General features: G+C 43.0%; 1 protein-coding gene across 1 annotated transcript; it reads right to left on the bottom strand.

Moving 5' to 3' along the window:
* Positions 1-6613: 6613 nt before the first annotated feature.
* DIRAS3 (DIRAS family GTPase 3) lies at positions 6614-8059 on the bottom strand. Its single transcript, XM_040406802.1, has 2 exons — positions 7978-8059; positions 6614-7698 (listed from the first exon to the last, which is right to left on the bottom strand). Exon 2 carries the CDS (start codon positions 7617-7619, stop codon positions 7023-7025), a length of 597 nt encoding a protein of 198 aa, XP_040262736.1. The 5' UTR covers positions 7620-7698; positions 7978-8059; the 3' UTR covers positions 6614-7022.
* Positions 8060-20503: the final 12444 nt, after the last annotated feature.

Below are 20503 nucleotides of genomic sequence, written 5' to 3'. Positions count from 1 at the left end.
CCACTCGTTTTTCTTTACTTAGCTGCTTTTTTCTTGCCATAATACAAATTCTAACAGTCTATTCAGTAGGACTATCAGCTGTGTATCCACCTGACTTCTCCTCCACGCAACTGATGGTCCCAACCCCATTTATAAGGCAAGAAATCCCACTTATTAAACCTGACAGGGCACACCTGTGAAGTGAAAACCATTTCATGGGACTACCTCCTGAAGCTCATCAAGAGAATGCCAAGAGTGTGCAAAGCAATAATCAAAGCAAAAGGTGGCTACTTTGAAGAACCTAGAATATGACATATTTTCAGTTGTTTCACACTTGTTTGTTATGTATATAATTCCACATGTGTTAATTCATAGTTTTGATGCCTTCAGTGTGAATCTACAATTTTCATAGTCATGAAAATAAAGAAAACTCTTTGAATGAGAAGGTGTGTCCAAACTTTTGGTCTGTACTGTACATATATTCCTTACAATTCCTTATTGTGATAATACCCTACAATATTTTTTAAACTACTTTGATATCTGATTTCTCTCAGCCGACAGATGTCTCAGATTAAACTCAAGTCAGATTTATATAATTATCTATATCTATATATTTATAAAATCAACCATACATTCATAGAACTAAACTCAGTTCCTTGGAGATGATACCGTGATATAAGAATAATTTTCAACAGTATGTATAAATCTCCCTGGATTGGCAAAAAAATCTGAATGATACTGCAGTTACAGACTAACCTTATTCCAAACCAGATTCTGCACCCAAAATATTGTTAATTGAATATATATGTGCAAATATATTATTTTCGTTCTCCTATAAAATATAGGAAAGTTTATACTATACCAGTGTATCGGCTAGTAGATAATCAGTTTCAAGATTCAGGACTTATAGACTGGTCTGGTCCTATTTGTTCCTGGACGGTTGTGTCCTCCTTGAAAAGATTGAGGAATGGGATGATGTTCTCAAGGAATGGGTGGATCCCCCTGGATGACTGGATAGGTGGTCCTAGTTTATTGGATGTTTCTGATGACTTCCTCAGGTGGGTGTATCAGATGGATCAGATGGCCCTCCCTTCTGTCAGCTCATGCCACCTTTTTATCCCATTCAAAAATGGGATTGGTCTGGTTTGCTCATTAACTAGTGACATCACAAATGTTAATTCCCCCAACTATTTCGTAATACATGTCTTAATTTTTACTCTACCACTAGGGCTCTATGTAAAAAGTTTTGACAATTATAGCTATTTTCTATATTTTCCTTTTTAATTTGAAGAGGGGGTAATCTTTAACTGGGATTTTAGACAGAACTTCTAGAACAATAGAATGTAAATATAAAAGGTGTATTCAGGATTAGACCTCTATTCTCAAGAACTTATAGGTACACAACTCCTAGACATGAGTAAACATCTTTCCTATTCATTGTGATAAAACAGGATTCAGGTGATACTTTGCCCTTTGTCTTGATGAAGACATTGTTTGCTTATGGACATCTGTATTTATAATCTCCTTCCCAGAGATCTTCTGAGAAACAGATAATTAACTTCACACCAGTCTCTAACATAGCACTCTAAAACTACATTGGAATTTCTACCTCAATTCTAACACTAAATGAATATCCCTTTATCAACCTTCTAGTTATAATAAAACACCCAACTGTTGAACATATCATATAAAAACTCAAAATATATTCATATGAGGATTAATATAAACATTACAATGAATACTAAATGATATTCTTTTTACTCACTGGGAATAACCAAAACTCAACACATTCCCTCCATTGTCTTATCTGAGTAAATGCATTTTATTGTATCTGTCTAAACCTCTTTCACACAAGAGCAGACTATGCAAACACTCTTAATTTCTTAGTTAGCAATTCCAAGATTTGAGAAATTCACCTCACTTTAACCTTTTAAAATCAGACAAGATGGACCCCCAATGTTAATTTTTACATATTGAGACAGGCCTTTTAAAAACGTATATTTTTATGCTCAATAATTCTGACAACAGGAGTGGTGCTGTTTTTGAAAGAAAGCAGCCAATTTTTTGTAATCCTTTAACTTCAGTAATGAGTACAATTTGGACAGATATAGGAAACAGCGTTTCAATTAAAACTTATTTTCCATGTGAAAGAGGACCTCTTCTCTCCTAATGTGTCTCTTTAAAAGATAACTGTCATATTTTTTTATTTGCTAGTTTATTAGAGCTAGGCATATATGCCTGAGTTAGTCTGTCAATGATTGTCAAAAGATCTGTAATTCACTGCTTCCTTAAAAGGCTCATTTGTCTCCGGCAAGGAAGACGGAGGGGGCGGTCCTTCACACTGCCTGCATTGGGCTTCAGAGTGAGGAGGCGTGTCTCTCAGTAATCCAATCTGATTGGCTGGCAGGAAGCTGCTGGCTACAGCAAGTGTGTATGCGACCTGAGGGAATGCAGTTTTGGCCTCAGAGAACTGGCAGAGGAGCCATCTTGAGAAGATCCTCATAATGTAGAATTCAAAACAGCCGTAACTAAGGGGCAAACTCAAGGAAAACAGTGGTAAGTTAAGAAACTAAAGATTGCTTTATGCATAATGCTGCTGCAGCAGTAACATATGCTAAAATTGATTTTTTTGATGAAAATATGACAGTTATCCTTTAATAACTACTTGTATTTCCCATGAAATAACGATTCTGGAGCTTCTATTCTCATGACTCTATGATGTGAAATTCCTTCATTATTTCTTCTAAAAGTTAAATGTTGTGAATGAATTGCTAGCAGTTTGCAACAAAGGTGCAGATGGTTGTTACCTGTGGGGAGATGTCCCTGCACAGTCTGACACTGATTGGATATTACCAGACTGTACAGAGACACAACCCCAACTAGTAACACCCATCTGGACCGTCATTGCAGACTGCTAGTAATTCATTCAGAACTTCCAGCAGGAATAATAGAGGAAAGACCCAACATAGAGTCATAAGAATACATGTTTCAGAATTGTTATTACACGAGGAATGCAAGTAGTTACTAAAACAGATGCGTCAGGAAAGGTTTCAGGTCCTGTAAGGAAACTGTATGTTTTGTTTTTGTCTGTAAAGATTCTCATTCATTCAGGTCATGTTACATCAGTAGTAATAAGTCAGAGAAACTGAAGATGTTTTGCTAGTCATCCGACTGGCTTTCTCAATTAGAATGGCTTTTACAAGAATTCTCTTACAATGCGGCTCTAACACCTCTCCCAAGGCAGTTTAACCAGACCCAATAGCTTCAGTCATGCAAATGCAACTGAAGCATGAGTCACCAGTATTTAATGCCAGAGATTTCTCATACAAGGCATTCTAATTGAGAAAGCCAGTCGGATGACTAGCGAAACCAGAGCTACTCTTGTACACGGTATTGCAACTTCTCCCTATCCAAGTAAATGCTAGACACAGCCCAATAGTGGTGTGGTTTCTAGAAAATGAGTAAAGCATTTTTTTTTTTTTTTTTATATAATCTGACATTTCTTCTCTTTGTATGACAAAGCAAAAAGCATTCTTGTACTAATACAGCAACGGTAGCACTAAAAGGGGTCATGCCACGAAAATAATTTATCTACAGTGATAAATATTGGATTGAGAAGGGTTCTGACCACTGGGACATCAGTCCACCGCCCCATTCATTTCGGTGGGCCTCACGGAGCAATGTCTAGGTCAGCCCCATGGACCGATATGCAGACTCCATCTAGAGAAGGTTGCTGAACCCTTGGGATCACAAAGAAGAAAACCCACCTAAATATTTGGTTCATTGTCCCAGAAACACTCCATTTGTGGATCATTGTGCAGTATGGCAAAGCACCAACTTCAGCTGGTCGCAGACATCAGATTTTGAAATGTAATCAGTCTGATCCTTTGTTTCCCACAGGAGAAAAGCGGCAACAGATATGCCTGGCCATCAAAAAAAATACAAACTAATAAAGTATGCGAGTTTGTTCGAGCGTACCAAGGATAGCAAGTCCAAAAAAAGCACACTTAGAAATCCAGCTCTTTATCCAAAAGCAGGGAAACTTTATTTCAGCGGTTTAAAAACTTCTGTTTACAGGAAATGTAGCATAGTTACGCGTTTCAGACCACCTCTATTCTGAGTCCTTTATCATGACATGCTAAACACTCAGTGAATGCACTATATATGCTCACCCACCACCTGGCCCCGCAATTAGCAGGTCACATGGTTGGAGCAAGACGTGCAATCAAAAAGACATCTGTGCACACATATAAAATGGTATTTGTGCTAAATAAAATCATATTAAACTTCAAAGAATGACTCCACTAAGGCTACTTTCACACTTGCGGCAGTGTGATCCGGCGGGCAGTTTCGTCGTTGGAACTGCCCGCCGGATCCGCATGTGACTAAAAGCATTTGTGAGACGCATCCTGATGCGGATCCGTCTCACAAATGCATTGCAAGAACGGATCCGTCTTGTATCTTTTTTCACATTTTTACAGAAGGACGGATCCGGCATTCCGGTATTTTGAATGCAGGATCCGGCACTAATACATTCCTATGGGGAAAAATGCTGGATCCGGCAATCAGGCAAGTCTTGAGTTTTTTTGGCTGGAGATAAAACCGTAGCATGCTGCGGTTTTATCTTTTGCCTGATCAGTCAAAATGACTGAACTGAAGACATCCTGAACTGAATGCTCTCCATTCAGAATGCATGGGGATATGCCTGATCAGTTCTTTTCCGGTATAGAGCCCCTAGGACGGAACTCAGTGCCGGAAAATAAAAACGCTAGTGTGAAAGTACCCTAATATTGCAGTATTAAATTATGTCTCTTATTGAGACCAGTTGGATGACATGTTGCTAGTTGGAACATCCAATATGCCTCCCTATTCAATAATTTTCTTCTATGGTCTCCCTCTCTTGCAGGTATTGTAACCTAAGTCCAGACCATGCGTAACCGCAAAATGCAGGCTAACCGCAGACACGTTGCGGCTCTCATGGTGGGGAACATCTGAAATATGCCTGCGGATCCTGGTTTTAATCTGATTGGAAGTGCACCCAACATATTGCAACTGCCATATCTCACATGTAATTAAATAAATAGCATATTTGGTGTTACAATTCAGGTATGTTTTTATCACAAATTCCTTGCCATTTACTGTTGATTTGAAGGAATTGCCCACTTTAAAAGGATCACAGCGGATGCATCTTCTGTGGCCACATTTGTAACTGCCTTTGCTTGCTAGCCAAGTTGGCTGAGATCTTTCTTCTCCTGAAATAAACTGGGACTCACTATATTTCCCAAAGTGGGAGCCTTGTGTGCAGCGCATCTAATACCCCCCCCCCCCCCCCCATCACCACATCTGACCACTGTTTGTCATCACCCAACACAGGTAAGTGCTTTTTGACAATTTTGCATATCTTGTCATACTCTTCACTGTATTGCGTGCCTGCATGTTGGAGTGACTGGGTTTATGTGGAATATCAGAGTGCCACTTCTTTGGAAAGATTAACTCTTTCCTATTCATATCAGATACACACATTGTCTCTGTTTTAAAATGTGTCGATGTGAGTATGGTCTACTGGAGAGCCTATCGATTATATTATCTGACTCAAGGGTAAAAATGTCCATATCTGAGCAATTACGTCTTGCAAAAATTAATTCACCTTTTGAAATGTTATGTACAACATGGGGTGGATGACACGAGGAGGCGTGTAGAACTGTGTGACCTGACAATTTCTTCCTGTAAGTGGAAGTGCAGATCGTTGATGTAACCCTATCCCCCCCCCCCCCCCCCTCAGACACAAATCCAAAAAATTAACACCGATCGGATGATGATGGACAGTAAAGGAAATAGAGTCCAAACATGAATTCAGATAATCCGCAAACAGTGGTATGGTCGCCACATCAGCAGACCAAATAAACAGCAGGTCATCGATGTAGCGACCATACCACTGCACCCGGTCATGAAAGGGGTGGGTGTCGATGAGGAGAAAGCTCCTCTCCCACAATGCCATAAATATATTGGCTATGGAAGGAGAGAACTTGACCCCCGACACCTGTAGATAAAATAAATCATTGAACATAAAAAAGTTGTGCCTGAGGAGAAAATCCAATGCCAATTCCATATATTCCCGCAACTTATATGTATAATTACTATAAACACTCAAGAACCAGCGCAAGGAACATAGCGCCTGGTCATGAGGAATATTAGTGTACAGTGAAACCACGTCTGCTATAATCCACGTATATTCATTCCTCCAAGAGAAGGCTTGCAACAGAGACCTGGTATCCTGTAAAGCCAGGAATAAATGGAATTAATGGCTGAAGAAGTGAGTCAAGGCATTCGGACAATCTTACCAAGGATAGCAATGGACTATATGGCCAACAGGTACCTTAGGACTAAGTACAGCCACCTGTAGCCTCCCACTTTGACAATGAGACCATCTGAGGACAAGAAAAGTGTTCTGGGTGCTGCCAATTGAGAACCAGATTGGTTGTCGCTTTTATTTATCCCTCCAAGCCGACTTTTCAAGCCTTGGATTGGTGCAGAATTAATGACAATATGCAACGACCTAAAAAGACGCCAAACATATCAAAACAGCATGCAAAAAAAAAAAAAAGAAGACAAAAGACAAATGCGTAAATACATTTTTAATTTACAGCAGCATATCTTTTCCGTAATCAGCCTGGCATGCAAACATTACACCGATGCTGTCCTTCTGTGTAGTCTGCAGTCAGACATCTTAAAACCAACCTCATCTCCTAGATACAGACACAGCCCATAAACCTATTGCCATCATTACTGAGCTAATAATCAGATGCAAAAAAATATATATAATGTATGAGCAGCTGCAAAATGGAGCGCAATAAACATGCGGGCAGCTTGGCTTCAGAAATGATACACGGTTCATATAGTAAACCACCATGCCACAAAGTCCTGCCACCACTTTCCGCAAAGTAGTCCATCCAAAAAGGTAACGCTTTTCTCGTTTTGATGCCGGAGAAAGTCTGGATTGCCTCATGCACTGAGTGCTAGGAGTCCTTCTGACTGAGGTCATCTTACATTATAGAACATTTGCCTTTCAGCTTCTCTTTCTTTTTCTGCTGCCTGGACTTCTTTCCAGCCACTTGAAGACTAACCGCTCTCCTCTTCTCCAAATTTAAAAGTTCTTGGAACAATTCCTGTACGTTGTAGTTGAGTTTGGCGGAGGTCTCCATGAAGGAACACTTCCACTTGTTGGCCACACTTTCCCCTTCAGAAGTCTGGACCTCCCTTAGAGACTCATCGCTCTTATTGCCAACCAGCATGATGGGAATGTTGTGGGTATCTCCTTTTATCTGGCAGATCTGGTCATAGATCGGCTTAAGTTCTTCCATGGACTGTTTACTGGTGACCGAGTAAACCAAGATAAAAGCATGCCCCTTGGAGATGGACAACCTTTGCATGGCGGGGAACTGATGGCTTCCCGTGGTGTCGGTGATCTGTAGGGTGCAGATGTTCTTATCGCAGCTGATGACCTGCCTGTAGGTATCTTCTATGGTGGGGATATAGGTTTCTCTGAAAGTTCCTCGCACGAAACGAAGAACCAGGGAACTTTTTCCAACTCCTGCCGCCCCGAATACAACCACCCGGTAATCATTGCTTTGCTCTGGCATATTGGCTCTAAAGATGCAGAAGGCTTCAGGTAGAAATGCAGAGACAGGCAGCAGTTACATACCGAGATAACACGGACACCTGTTGAGGGAGATTGAGAATAGTTTAGAGAACGTAGAGGAAAATTGATGTTTTTGCAAGGAAAGACAGACAATAGAACAGACATAGGCACACGATTATGTGAGCTGATCGTTGTGAGATTCCCTGGCTGATACTACAATCCCAAGTGCTTGCAAGTGCACAGGTCAGGATGCGACTGGACCAAATTATAAACTAATTATATCTTCCGTCAAATGCCTAGATGTCAAATCACAGCTGCACCTAAGGGTGGACGCGCCAGATGGAGAGCAGGGACCTTACCTTGCCCGAGCACTGTCTTGTCTCCTAGTCTTCCTGCGGTCTGGAGGAGGTCTGATTACTACATCTCTCGCAGACAGCTCAGCCGGATGAAATCAAGAGCTCCCTCCCTTTTCCGTATATATTTTTTTAATATTGGTTTTGAATGGCACTGGCAATATTAGATGATTGGTGCCATCTAGTGGAACTAGGCTTCTATCCCCTACTCTCCTAACAGCTGATGGAGAAGATTGCTTGGAGAATTAAGGACCGTGAATCAATCTGAAAGCCATTTAATATAATTTTAGGGGTATTTAGTGAAAATTGATTTTTCATTGATTTTGATGATTTTGTCCCCATATTCACATTGTGGTCAGGCTCAGCCTGTATATAGCCCCTCTTCTCCCTGTACATTGTAAGGGCTCAGGCACATGACCGTTGTTGTTTTGAGGTCAGTTTTTCACTGATCCGTTGTTCCATATCAGAGTTTTTTTTTCCCCTCTGATTTAAGTCCTCTTCTGTTCCGTTATTGCACAAAGCATATCCGTATGGTTTCCGTATTTGATCCGTTTTTTTTTTATACAGAAACAGTAACTTATTAATCACCAAACACATGAGCAATATGGGCTGGGCATAGCATTTCTACAGTATGGATCCGCAAAATACGGATGTGTTCAGCGTGCGTTCTGTATTTTTTGCGGTCCCATTGACTTGAATGGGGCCTCGGATTGTGATTTGCGGACAATAATAGGACATGCACAACTTTTTTGCGGAACGGCCATGCGGACAACGGAATGCACACGGAGTAACTTCTGTATTTTCTACAGCCCCATTAAAGTGAATGGTTCCGCATAGGGTCCGCAAAAAAACCCAAAAATAACGGAACAGAAGTGGAAAGAAAATACGTTCATGTGCATGAGCCCTAAAGGTCAGATTTCTGATCCATATAGGACGGGTATTCTGCAGAACATCCACAGCATATCGGCCGTAATTCTGCAGCTGCAAAATCCGCACCAAATGATGCCGATTTTCTTGCAGGAGTCATGGCGTAAATGCTACGGGTTTGCCATCGAGTTTATGCTCTGCATTACTAATTGCATGAATTCACATACAAGGGGTTTAAACTCTGCACCGCAAGTCAAGGTAGGCACAGATTCGGTTTAAAATTTTCTAAAATCTCATCCACATTACCGGTACCACAATACGCATTCCTTTCCTGCACTCAAATGAGCAATGGAAGATCCTCATCGTAATGTGAATATAACTAAGGCTACTTTCACACTAGCGTTTTTCTTTTCCGGCATAGAGTTGCGTCACAGGGGCTCTATACCGTTTTGCCGGTTGACACCGGAAAGATAGATCCGGCATTTCAATGCATTTTTTACTAATGCCATCAGTTGGAATACGTTTTGCCTGATCCGGCAGGCGGTTCCGGCGACGGAACTGCTTGCTGGATCTCTCTGCCGCAAGTGTGAAAGTAGCCTTATCGCCTCTCCTGACATATTTTAGTAGATACTTGCATTTCTCATAAAATAACATATAGGATATAGACTTCTAGGATAGCTGCCTTACATCTGGTGGCATGAGAGGCAGAGCTTGTTGAGAGCTCATTGGCATCCTTTTCTTTATAAATGAACAGTCCTGGATCATCTGGTCTTTGAATACCGCATTGTGCCATTCATAGGCGTGCGCAGCCTATTGCATTAGGGATTGCACCCTAAAGCACAAACACACACGCTGCACGCGCGTGTCTATGTATGTATGTATGTATGTATATATTATGTACACACACATACAGTTATATTACCCCTGTATAATGTCTGACAGCCTTCCTCAGTTATATTACCCCGGCTGTATAATAATGTACCCTGATACCCTTTAGTTATATTACCCCCTGTATAATTTACCCCGATACCCCTCAGTTATATTATATAACTGAGGGGTATCAGGGTACATTATACAGGGGACAACTGAGGAGGGGTAGCACTGTGGGACAGGGTACATACTTCTTTTTATAATGCGTTATGGGTCGCGGACCGGAGGAGCCGGGCACCAAGTTCCCTTCCAACACTAGCACACACGGCTCTGCCTCCGCCGAGTCCGCCCCCTTATGTGAATTACTAGCCTCCGCCCGCAGCCAGGTATTGTAATTTACAGTGCGACGGCGACGGCCAGCGTAACAGTTAAAGTGGAATCAGGGTGGGGGGGGGGGCACCCGGGAGCACGGAGGTGACAGAACTTAAATTTTGAGGCTTGATTAGGGTGCGCACGCCTATGGTGCCATTCCTCTCATATTCCTCCTGGAAGGTAGAAGCACTACTTATAACTATTGGGCATTAGCAGTTGCTTTGTCAGTTCAGTGCATCCATGCACAGTCTGACCGCACCACCACTGATTGGACCATGTCAGACTGTGTAGGGATAACACCTCGTTGACGAGGGGTAACACCCAGTGAGTGACATAACTGCCAGTCACGTTGCCCCTCTCAGATTCAAAAGGGCATCTGTAAGATAAGAAGTGGAATTAGCTGCCAAGGGCAGCGGCTCAAACAAGCAAGACGATTGACGTCACCATTTACACAGGAATAAAGGGGAATGTGCATTTGTAGGAACAGTCATTCCCAGTGATTGGCCCTATACTCAGCCGCTGTAAATCTCTATGTCCTCTATGAGCTGTACTGTAAGGAGTTGGACGCACCATGATGACCATAAAACCTCTCATATGTCCCCCTGAATTATTACTTCCTCTGCCCATTCCGGGATATTCTTCTGTTTCCCAGGATCGGTCTATGCATTATTAAATAATACAGTCTCACTTTTCACTTACGAAGCAAGACTCGCCCACCTCTGCGGTTATGTGAGGAACCTTCACAAGCTGGAAAACAATCCAGCCATTATAGGCACTGCTGATGAGACTGGAAATCTGATGCGTGGTTTAAAGCAAAAATGGGAGCAAATATGGATTACAATATAATCATTTCACTTGATGCCATGGATGTCTGCATACATGAGGAGTTGGTGGAGGCCCAGCCAACAAGTTAAAAGGGCATCTCTCAGCAGTTTTGTACCTATGACACTGGCTGACCTGTTACATGTGCTCTTGGCAGCTGAAGGCATCTGTGTCGGTCCCATGTTCATATGTGTCCGCATTGCTGAGAAAAATGATGTTTTATTATATGCAAATTAGCCTCTAGGAGCAACGGGGGCGTTACCATTACACCTAGAGGCTCTGCTCTCTCTGCAACTGCCGCGTCCTCTCCGCTTTGATTGAAAGGACCAGACAGTGTAAATGTCATCATAACGCCTGGCCCGGTCAATCAAAGTGCAGAGGGTGCGGTAGTTGCAGAGAGAGCAGAGTCTCTAGGTGTAACGGCTCCTAGAGGGCATATATAAACATGGGACCAACAGATGCCCTTTAAATGCAAAAACCCTGTTTGTGGACAGTTTTGTATTTAAACCAAAATATATATATATACAGGTCCTTCTCAAAAAATTAGCATATTGTGATAAAGTTCATTATTTTCTGTAATGTACTGATAAACATTAGACTTTCATATATTTTAGATTCATTACACACAACTGAAGTAGTTCAAGTAGTTTTCTTGTTTTAATATTGATGATTTTGGCATGCAGCTCATGAAAACCCAAAATTCCTATCTCAAAAAATTAGCATATCATGAAAAGGTTCTCTAAACGAGCTATTAACCTAATCATCTGAATCAACTAATTAACTCTAAACACCTGCAAAAGATTCCTGAGGCTTTTAAAAACTCCCAGCCTGGTTCATTACTCAAAACCACAATCATGGGTAAGACTGCCGACCTGACTGCTGTCCAGAAGGCCATCATTGACACCCTCAAGCAAGAGGGTAAGACACAGAAAGAAATTTCTGAACGAATAGGCTGTTCCCAGAGTGCTGTATCAAGGCACCTCAGTGGGAAGTCTGTGGGAAGGAAAAAGTGTGGCAGAAAACACTGCACAACGAGAAGAGGTGACCGGACCCTGAGGAAGATTGTGGAGAAGGACCGATTCCAGACCTTGGGGGAACTGCGGAAGCAGTGGACTGAGTCTGGAGTAGAAACATCCAGAGCCACCGTGTACAGGCGTGTGCAGGAAATGGGCTACAGGTGCCGCATTCCCCAGGTCAAGCCACTTTTGAACCAGAAACAGCGGCAGAAGCGCCTGACCTGGGCTACAGAGAAGCTTTTTTCGGATGAAAGCAAATTTTGCATGTCATTCGGAAATCAAGGTGTCAGAGTCTGGAGGAAGACTGGGGAGAGGGAAATGCCAAAATGCCTGAAGTCCAGTGTCAAGTACCCACAGTCAGTGATGGTCTGGGTGCCATGTCAGCTGTGTTTTATCAAGGGCAGGGTCAATGCAGCTAGCTATCAGGAGATTTTGGAGCACTTCATGCTTCCATCTGCTGAAAAGCTTTATGGAGATGAAGATTTCATTTTTCAGCACGACCTGGCACCTGCTCACAGTGCCAAAACCACTGGTAAATGGTTTACTGACCATGGTATTACTGTGCTCAATTGGCCTGCCAACTCTCCTGACCTGAACCCCATAGAGAATCTGTGGGATATTGGGAAGAGAAAGTTGAGAGACGCAAGACCCAACACTCTGGATGAGCTTAAGGCCGCTATCGAAGTATCCTGGGCCTCCATAACACCTCAGCAGTGCCACCGGCTGATTGCCTCCATGCCACGCCGCATTGAAGCAGTCATTTCTGCAAAAGGATTCCCGACCAAGTATTGAGTGCATAACTGAACTTAATTATTTGAAGGTTGACTTTTTTTGTATTAAAAACACTTTTCTTTTATTGGTTGGATGAAATATGCTAATTTTTTGAGATAGGAATTTTGGGTTTTCATGAGCTGTATGCCAAAATCATCAATATTAAAACAAGAAAAGGCTTGAACTACTTCAGTTGTGTGTAATGAATCTAAAATATATGAAAGTCTAATGTTTATCAGTACATTACAGAAAATAATGAACTTTATCACAATATGCTAATTTTTTGAGAAGGACCAGTATATGCACTTTTCACCTGAATATTTATACCCATATACTGCCATACAATGCCCACATAATACTGCCTTAATAAAATCACCATACAGTAAAAGTATCCATCTACTACCAGACAGCGCCCATATAACACCGCCATATATTTCCCACTAGAGATGAGTAAATAGATTCTAACAAATCAATTTGTCTCATTAGCAAGAGTTCCTCGCCTGTGAGGGTCTGTCGGCACAGATGAAGAAGCTCCCTCCTGCCTGCTGATTGACTGGACCGGACATCTCACGCAGCCCTGTCAATCTTGTGCTTTGCGACACTTTCGGGTAGCCGAATCAGTGCCTCTGGAGTTGCCCCCCTGGTGCCAATGGGCAGAGATGTAAATAGGCATCCAAAGCCTTTTCCAGGTGGGGCTTCTGTCTTCTACTGTGCATGCGCTGAGAGCGGTCAGCACAGATACAGGACTTCAGCATTACTGAAATTTAGGTACAAACCGGCCAACCCCTTCAAGGTAACTCTCTGTAAAAACAGTATTTTTAACAGACTAAATGTCAGCGCCCGTCTCTTCTGGAGGCAGATGACTAAATGTCGCTGTGTGTAATTAGAGAAGACCAATTCCTTTGATGTAACATCCATTTCTAGATTCTTTTTATAAAAAGGACTTTGAGTCTGTGCTGTGCGCGTCTGTCAGAATGGCTTCATATTAGGATTTCTGCTGTTTTGTGTATTCCTTTTCACCAACATTGCTTGCCTAATTACTTGCTTGGTAATATATCCAGACGTATGGTGGACCACTGCACGCAACCCGTGGTGGGAGAAGGTCTGGTGCTGAACTGCTTTCTGCTTCTCATAGGAACTCCCAGCAGCCACCACTAGGGGGAGACCATTGCATATGAATTTATACTGTTACGATTGCATTCAGTACTTGTTGCATATATCTATAGACAGTCAGCTCCCCCTAGTGGTGGATGCTTGCAGCCAAAATTACATAATTTGTCACGTCAGAAAAACAGATTATGTAGGTAATCAGCACAGGATCTAAAATTGGAATGGTGAACTAAAACTTCAGTAAACGTTCAGTACGTTTGATGATGGAGATGTCATTGGGGGATGGGTCTATATCTGTGTAGGTCTCTGACACATGGTGGACATAATAGAGCCTTGCAGGCCTCTGTCATGGTGGTCTTGATTAGCCTTTCTATGCCACATTTCATACAAGTTTGTGGCAGTAATGTTGGTATCTTTTTGAGGCTCTGACCAGCAGAGTGCAGACACCTATCGGAGCAGAGGCAGGATTTTTTGCTGCTCAAGATAAAAGTTGCCATAGATGTCAGAAGAGCGCTGAGCGCGTTACAATGCCTGACCTTCGTGTGCTGAAACTGTATGAAAAAGCACAGCGCAAGTGTTGTGCATGAAGAATGGTTTTAAAGGAGACAGCACCCTGGATTGCTACATGTCCGGAGGACAGGTGCTGACTGTGTTGCTAAAATGAGGCATCCTCCTCCGTCCCTACTTTGCAACGACGGGATGGACTTAATGTCGGTTTCCACTGATCCTGTGCCAAGTTATGATGAGGGTTAGTATCGGACTGGAATGCCACCAGTAAAATTCATTCTATGGGCCCACTGTGCAGCTACATGAAAATGCTACCTGTTTGTGTCGCTTCTGATGCCAGCACGGCCGGCGCTGCATCTCCCCGCCGTTTAACCAATAGCAGGCTGCGTCGAGAAGGAGCCTCCCTAGCATCGCAGGCGACGCTCAGGAGGCTCGTTCTTGTCACGGCCCGTTATTGGCTGCCTACCCGACGCCAGATATTTTCATCTGCGAGAGGGGGAGATGCAGTGACGGCCATGCTGGCATCAGAAGCGACGTGAGTGGCGGCGAGCGGGGTAAGTACAACCTCTGTGAGGGGCCTGGGCATATCTACATTATAGATCTTGGATAAGCCCTTTAATGAAAAAAAAATTAAAACTATAGGAAACAAGACATTTTGGATATTTTTTTTTTGGGCTACTTAAAAAAAAAAAAAAAAAAAAAAAAGATCTATGAGAGAAAAATGTAGACGATGATGAAAAAAAAAAACACCAGACTCAGAGCATCCAGCAATTTAAAAAATATATATATCTCAGGGGTGAAAAAAAAACGCTATCACATAAAAACACCTGCTTGTCCATGCACGTGGAATTGGTATTTTTGTGGCAAAAAAAAAAAAATTGCTTCATGCCGCTCCTGACCTGATTTCGTATGGATTTAGACATGTGGAACCGCAAGGATTTTTCATGGCTTGGTAGGGTCAGTATCCGGAAGTTGACTCTGCCACCCAGATTGCTCTTCCTATTGCAGAACATACCCCTTCGCATTCTATTCTGGACTCAGATCCAATGTTGTCTTGGATCCTTTGTTTGGTCCCCTGGGAAACCCAGGATTAAGGGCTCATGCACACAATGTGCGTGTGCTGGCCGGGCCCGTGCTGCGGACCGCAAATTGCGATCCGCAATGAATGGGCCCAGACCGTGGGGCAGCCGCATGCTGATCGTGGACCCATTCACTTGAATAGGGTCCGCATCCGATGGTCTGCACCGCTAAAAAAAGTAGTGCATGCACTAATTTTTTGCGGTGCAGAGGCACGGACAGAAAACCCACGGAAGCACTCCGTAGTGCTTCCATGGGCTTCCGATCCGTGCCTCCGTTCCGCATCTCGTGATTGCGGATCCATTCAAGTGAATGGGTCCGCGATCCCTGGTGTGGGGTGCAAACAGCCGATGCCATAGGTCCGGACATAGATCTGAGACGGCTTTGCTTTTATCACATATTATCTGCATCTTCCCTTAAACCCCTCTCATCCCTACTGCCCAATGTTGCCCCTTCGACTCCAAATATTCCCAAATTCAACATTTCTACTCATCTATCCGGAAGAACGCTGACCTTACTCGCCCGATATCACCATTTGAGCGTCTATGCCTCTCTCCCTCCCTCCCTCCCCATCCTTCTCATCTCTCCCACCATTTTGTCAAGCATCAGAAACAGCGTTAGGCAAACAATTCTCTAAGACGCAACGGTCGAAATGCCTCTTTCTATCTCACAAGGCCTCTATTGCAACTAAAGCTCAAGAGACACCTTATAAAATAGTTTCCCGATGGTATAGAGTACCTTCTCCATCGCTGGTTCCCAACCGTATCACCCTCATGTTGGAGATGTGGAACAGTAAAAGGCATCATTTTCCACATTTGGTGGAGCGGCCCATCTCTCTTAAATTTTTGGAACACTGTACTAATGGTAAGGCTACATGCACACGAACGTGGTTTGGTTCCGCATCAGAGTCGCATTTTTAGCGGCTCGGGTGCGGACCCAATTAACTTCAATAGGGCCGTAAAAGATGCGGACAGCATCCGTCTGCATCCGTTGCTCTGTTCCGTGGCCCCGCAAAAATTATAAGTCATGTCCTATTCTTGTCCGTTTTGCGGACAAGAATAGGCATTTCTATAAACGGAGTTCCGTTCCACAAATTGCGGAAGGCACATGGACAGCATCCGTGCTTTGCAGCTCCGCAATTTGAGGACCGCAAAACACGGCACGGTCGTGTGAACAAGCTTTAAATCTGACAAGATCCTCTCTGGTAGAGTGGGGTGCTAGCTCTATAAAACAGTCGACACCCATAAATGATACAGCTCTTGAGCCCGCCATCTCTACTCTGTAATAGTACAGTGCTGTACATTAACTAGCTTCCCACCGCCATGTAATACTATGGCGCAGAGTGGGAAGGGGTTAAGAACAACAGTATTTTATTTTTTTAGATTTGTTGTATTTATATTCATTTACAAACGGATCCAATGTCATATATTGTACGGCTGTACATTACACTGTAATATATTGTACAGCTATACATCACCCTTTATTCATTTTGTACATTACAGTGTGATCATATATTATACAGTTGTACATTACATTGTAATTGTATATTGAACAGCTATACATTACAGTACATATATTGTATATATACGTATATATTGTACAGCTGTACATTTGTAATATATTGTACGGCTGTACATGACAATGTATTATTATATTATACAGCTGTACATTACACTGTGATCACATATAGTACGGCTGTACATTACCCTGAGATCACATATAGTACGGCTGTACATTACCCTGTGATCATATATAGTACGGCTGTACATTACCCTGTGATCACATATAGTACGGCTGTACATTACCCTGTGATCATATATAGTACGGCTGTACATTACCCTGTGATCACATATAGTACGGCTGTACATTACCCTGTGATCACACATTGTACGGCTGTACATTACCCTGTGATCACATATTGTACGGCTGTACATTACCCTGTGATCACATATTGTACGGCTGTACATTACACTGTGATCACATATTGTACGGCTGTACATTACCCTGTGATCACATATAGTACGGCTGTACATTACACTGTGATCACATATAGGACACCTATACATTACCCTGTGATCATATATAGTACGGCTGTACATTACACTGTGATCACATATAGTACACCTATACATTACCCTGTGATCACATATAGTACGGCTGTACATTACCCTGTGATCACATATTGTACGGCTGTACATTACCCTGTGATCATATATAGTACGGCTGTACATTACACTGTGATCACATATAGGACACCTATACATTACCCTGTGATCACACATTGTACGACTGTACATTACCCTGTGATCACACATTGTACGGCTGTACATTACCCTGTGATCACATATTGTACGGCTGTACATTACCCTGTGATCACATATTGTACGGCTGTACATTACACTGTGATCACATATAGTACGGCTGTACATTACCCTGTGATCACACATTGTACGGCTGTACATTACACTGTGATCACATATTGTACGGCTGTACATTACCCTGTGATCACATATAGTACGGCTGTACATTACCCTGTGATCACATATAGTACGGCTATACATTACCCTGTGATCACATATAGTACGGCTGTACATTACCCTGTGATCACATATTGTACGGCTGTACATTACACTGTGATCACATATAGTACGGCTGTACATTACACTGTGATCACATATAGGACACCTATACATTACCCTGTGATCACATATAGTACGGCTGTACATTACCCTGGGATCACATATAGTACGGCTGTACATTACCCTGTGATCATATATTGTATCCTTTTAGCCAGAGGAGCCCCTGCTGAGGCGGCAGTGATTATAAAGCCCCCCTAGGGTGTATAATCCACAGGGATCTCCTGACATGAGGCACAGGAGCATCCCTCTAAGTGACACTAGTGCCTCCTCCATGTGCTCCTATACAGATCGCAGCCCTTCCAGCTTTACCTGCATCTCCCCCCATATACATTCAGTGCACAGTGTCACTTACCTGGAGAGGTCGGTGGGCGCTGAAATACAAACTGCAAGGAGGTACATCATCCTTTAACAAAAACCCAGGGAGGACCAGCGCCATCTCACATCCCACGTATAGGGGGAACTGCATGAACTAATCCAGGCAGGCGCACAGTTATACGTGGAGTTTCATCCTGTGGATTGATTACGACATATGCTACCCAATGCAATGCAATGGTTTTCAATGCAGCCGCCCTCATCACACCTGCAGGCTACTGCATTCAGTGAGTGTCAGTGAATAGATCTCCCCCTGGGTTTCATTCATGTTTTACCAAAGTGGAACATCCCATTCATGCAGCTGCAGAGAGAGAATGGGGTTAACCAGTTGAGTGCTGGAAAGGGTTGAAGCTGTTTGCCGGATGGTGGTTTGCAGTTGCATGCATCAGGCAAGGGGTTAATGCCGCATTACACTTAATGGAAACCCGAGCAGGAGAGCTCCCTGGAGTATGTCACTGAGGATGCTTATTATTCATCTGCCATTACTAATATGTGCACATCTAGGACAGTCTGTAGAGCCTCATAGGTCAGGGCCCCCTCCTGGCAGGTGAGATGACATAGCGCGTTTTCCATGACAAAGGTTTTACCTGAAGGTGACCTTTACAATACGTCAGATGGTGCATATGCTACTACTATATGATGCTATACTATTACTATACCCTATAAAGCATGTGTGTCATATGTCATTGGAGCACTGACCGACGGACATCTGGTTGCTGGGACTCCTAACGATCCCACTCATGAGTCATGCATGCACGGTTGTGTAATGCCCCAGAGTGGCATTACCACTTCTGCACCTCACTACTATCTCTAATGGGCTAATATCATTTCATCTGTGCATTTATTCCAAGTCCTCCACAATGTGCATTTCCTATTTTGCAATTGTTATGTTTACATGTAATATGCTTGGTTCACCAGTAGGTGGCAGCATAAATGGCAGAGCTACATTTATAGAGAATGAAACCCTTCTTTCTCCCTCTAAGCAGTGGCGTAGCATGGGGGGATGCCATTGGGGCCGTTGCCCCGGGCGCCAAATTGTAGGGGGCGCCAGGCAGAAGGCAGTATAATGAGGGTGATGGATGCCTATGGCTCCCATCCCCTCCGTTCTGCCTCATAAGCTTCAGGCCAGGCCTGAAGCTTTAAGAAGCAGTAGAATGGCGCAGGAGATCGCAATTACATCACCATGACCTCCTGCGCCCCTCTGTAATATTAGGATATATAATGGACCCTCTGTATAATACTTCGGAGCCAACGTCTGGGGTCCAAAGCATCCAGGTAGGAGCACCGTGACACGTGCACAAGACATAAAGGGACATTGTAGGCCACCCTACACCACTCTGGCATTCCTACACCTGGGTACCATCCACAGTATCACTAAAAGGGGCCCTGTGCCTGGCGTCATGAAAACAAGTACATTTTTTTTCTCTTAAAGGGCCCTGAGGGGAGGCGCCTGCCGCAGTTGCATGGGCCATTTCCAAGTGAGAATTTTCAGTAATTAATTTCAATGATGAGTGACCGTGCTGGGAATTCACAGCTTAAGGGCTCATGCACACAAAGTATTTTTTGTCTGCATCCATTCGTTTTCTGGGTTTTTTTTTGCGGCCCGTATGCGGAACCATTCATTTCAATGGTGCCGCAAAAAAAGGAAATGCAGTTCGTATCCGTATGTCCGCAAGTCCGTTCCACAAATCAAAATAAAACATGGCCTATTCTTGTCTATTTTGCGGACAAGGACAGGTGTTGTTACAATGGTCGGCAAAAAAAAAAGGATGTAACACGGACGTTACATGGATGTCATCCATTTTTTTATGTAATTTTTGCACACCGCAAAATACATACGGTCGTGTGCATAAGCCCTAACCCAGATTGAAATGCAAAATCACATGCAATAAACACAATAGATCAATCAAATTGACCAATTAAGGAGAATCACCGGGCAGAATCAATAAAAAACGCACAAGGGTGAAAAAACTTGCTTAATTATTTGCATAGACTTTCAGGCAAGTTGTCAGTTTATGCAGCATAAAATACCAGCCAAATACACATCAAAACCCCTAAAAAAAAAACAACTATGCGAGACATCAGCCTACATAGTCTCTCCAGGTGCTC

Source organism: Bufo bufo, chromosome 9 (genome assembly GCF_905171765.1).
Source record: "Bufo bufo chromosome 9, aBufBuf1.1, whole genome shotgun sequence".
Lineage (NCBI taxonomy): Eukaryota > Metazoa > Chordata > Amphibia > Anura > Bufonidae > Bufo > Bufo bufo.
Note: the sequence above shows the minus strand (reverse complement) of the source record. Positions and strands in the feature narration are given on the sequence as shown.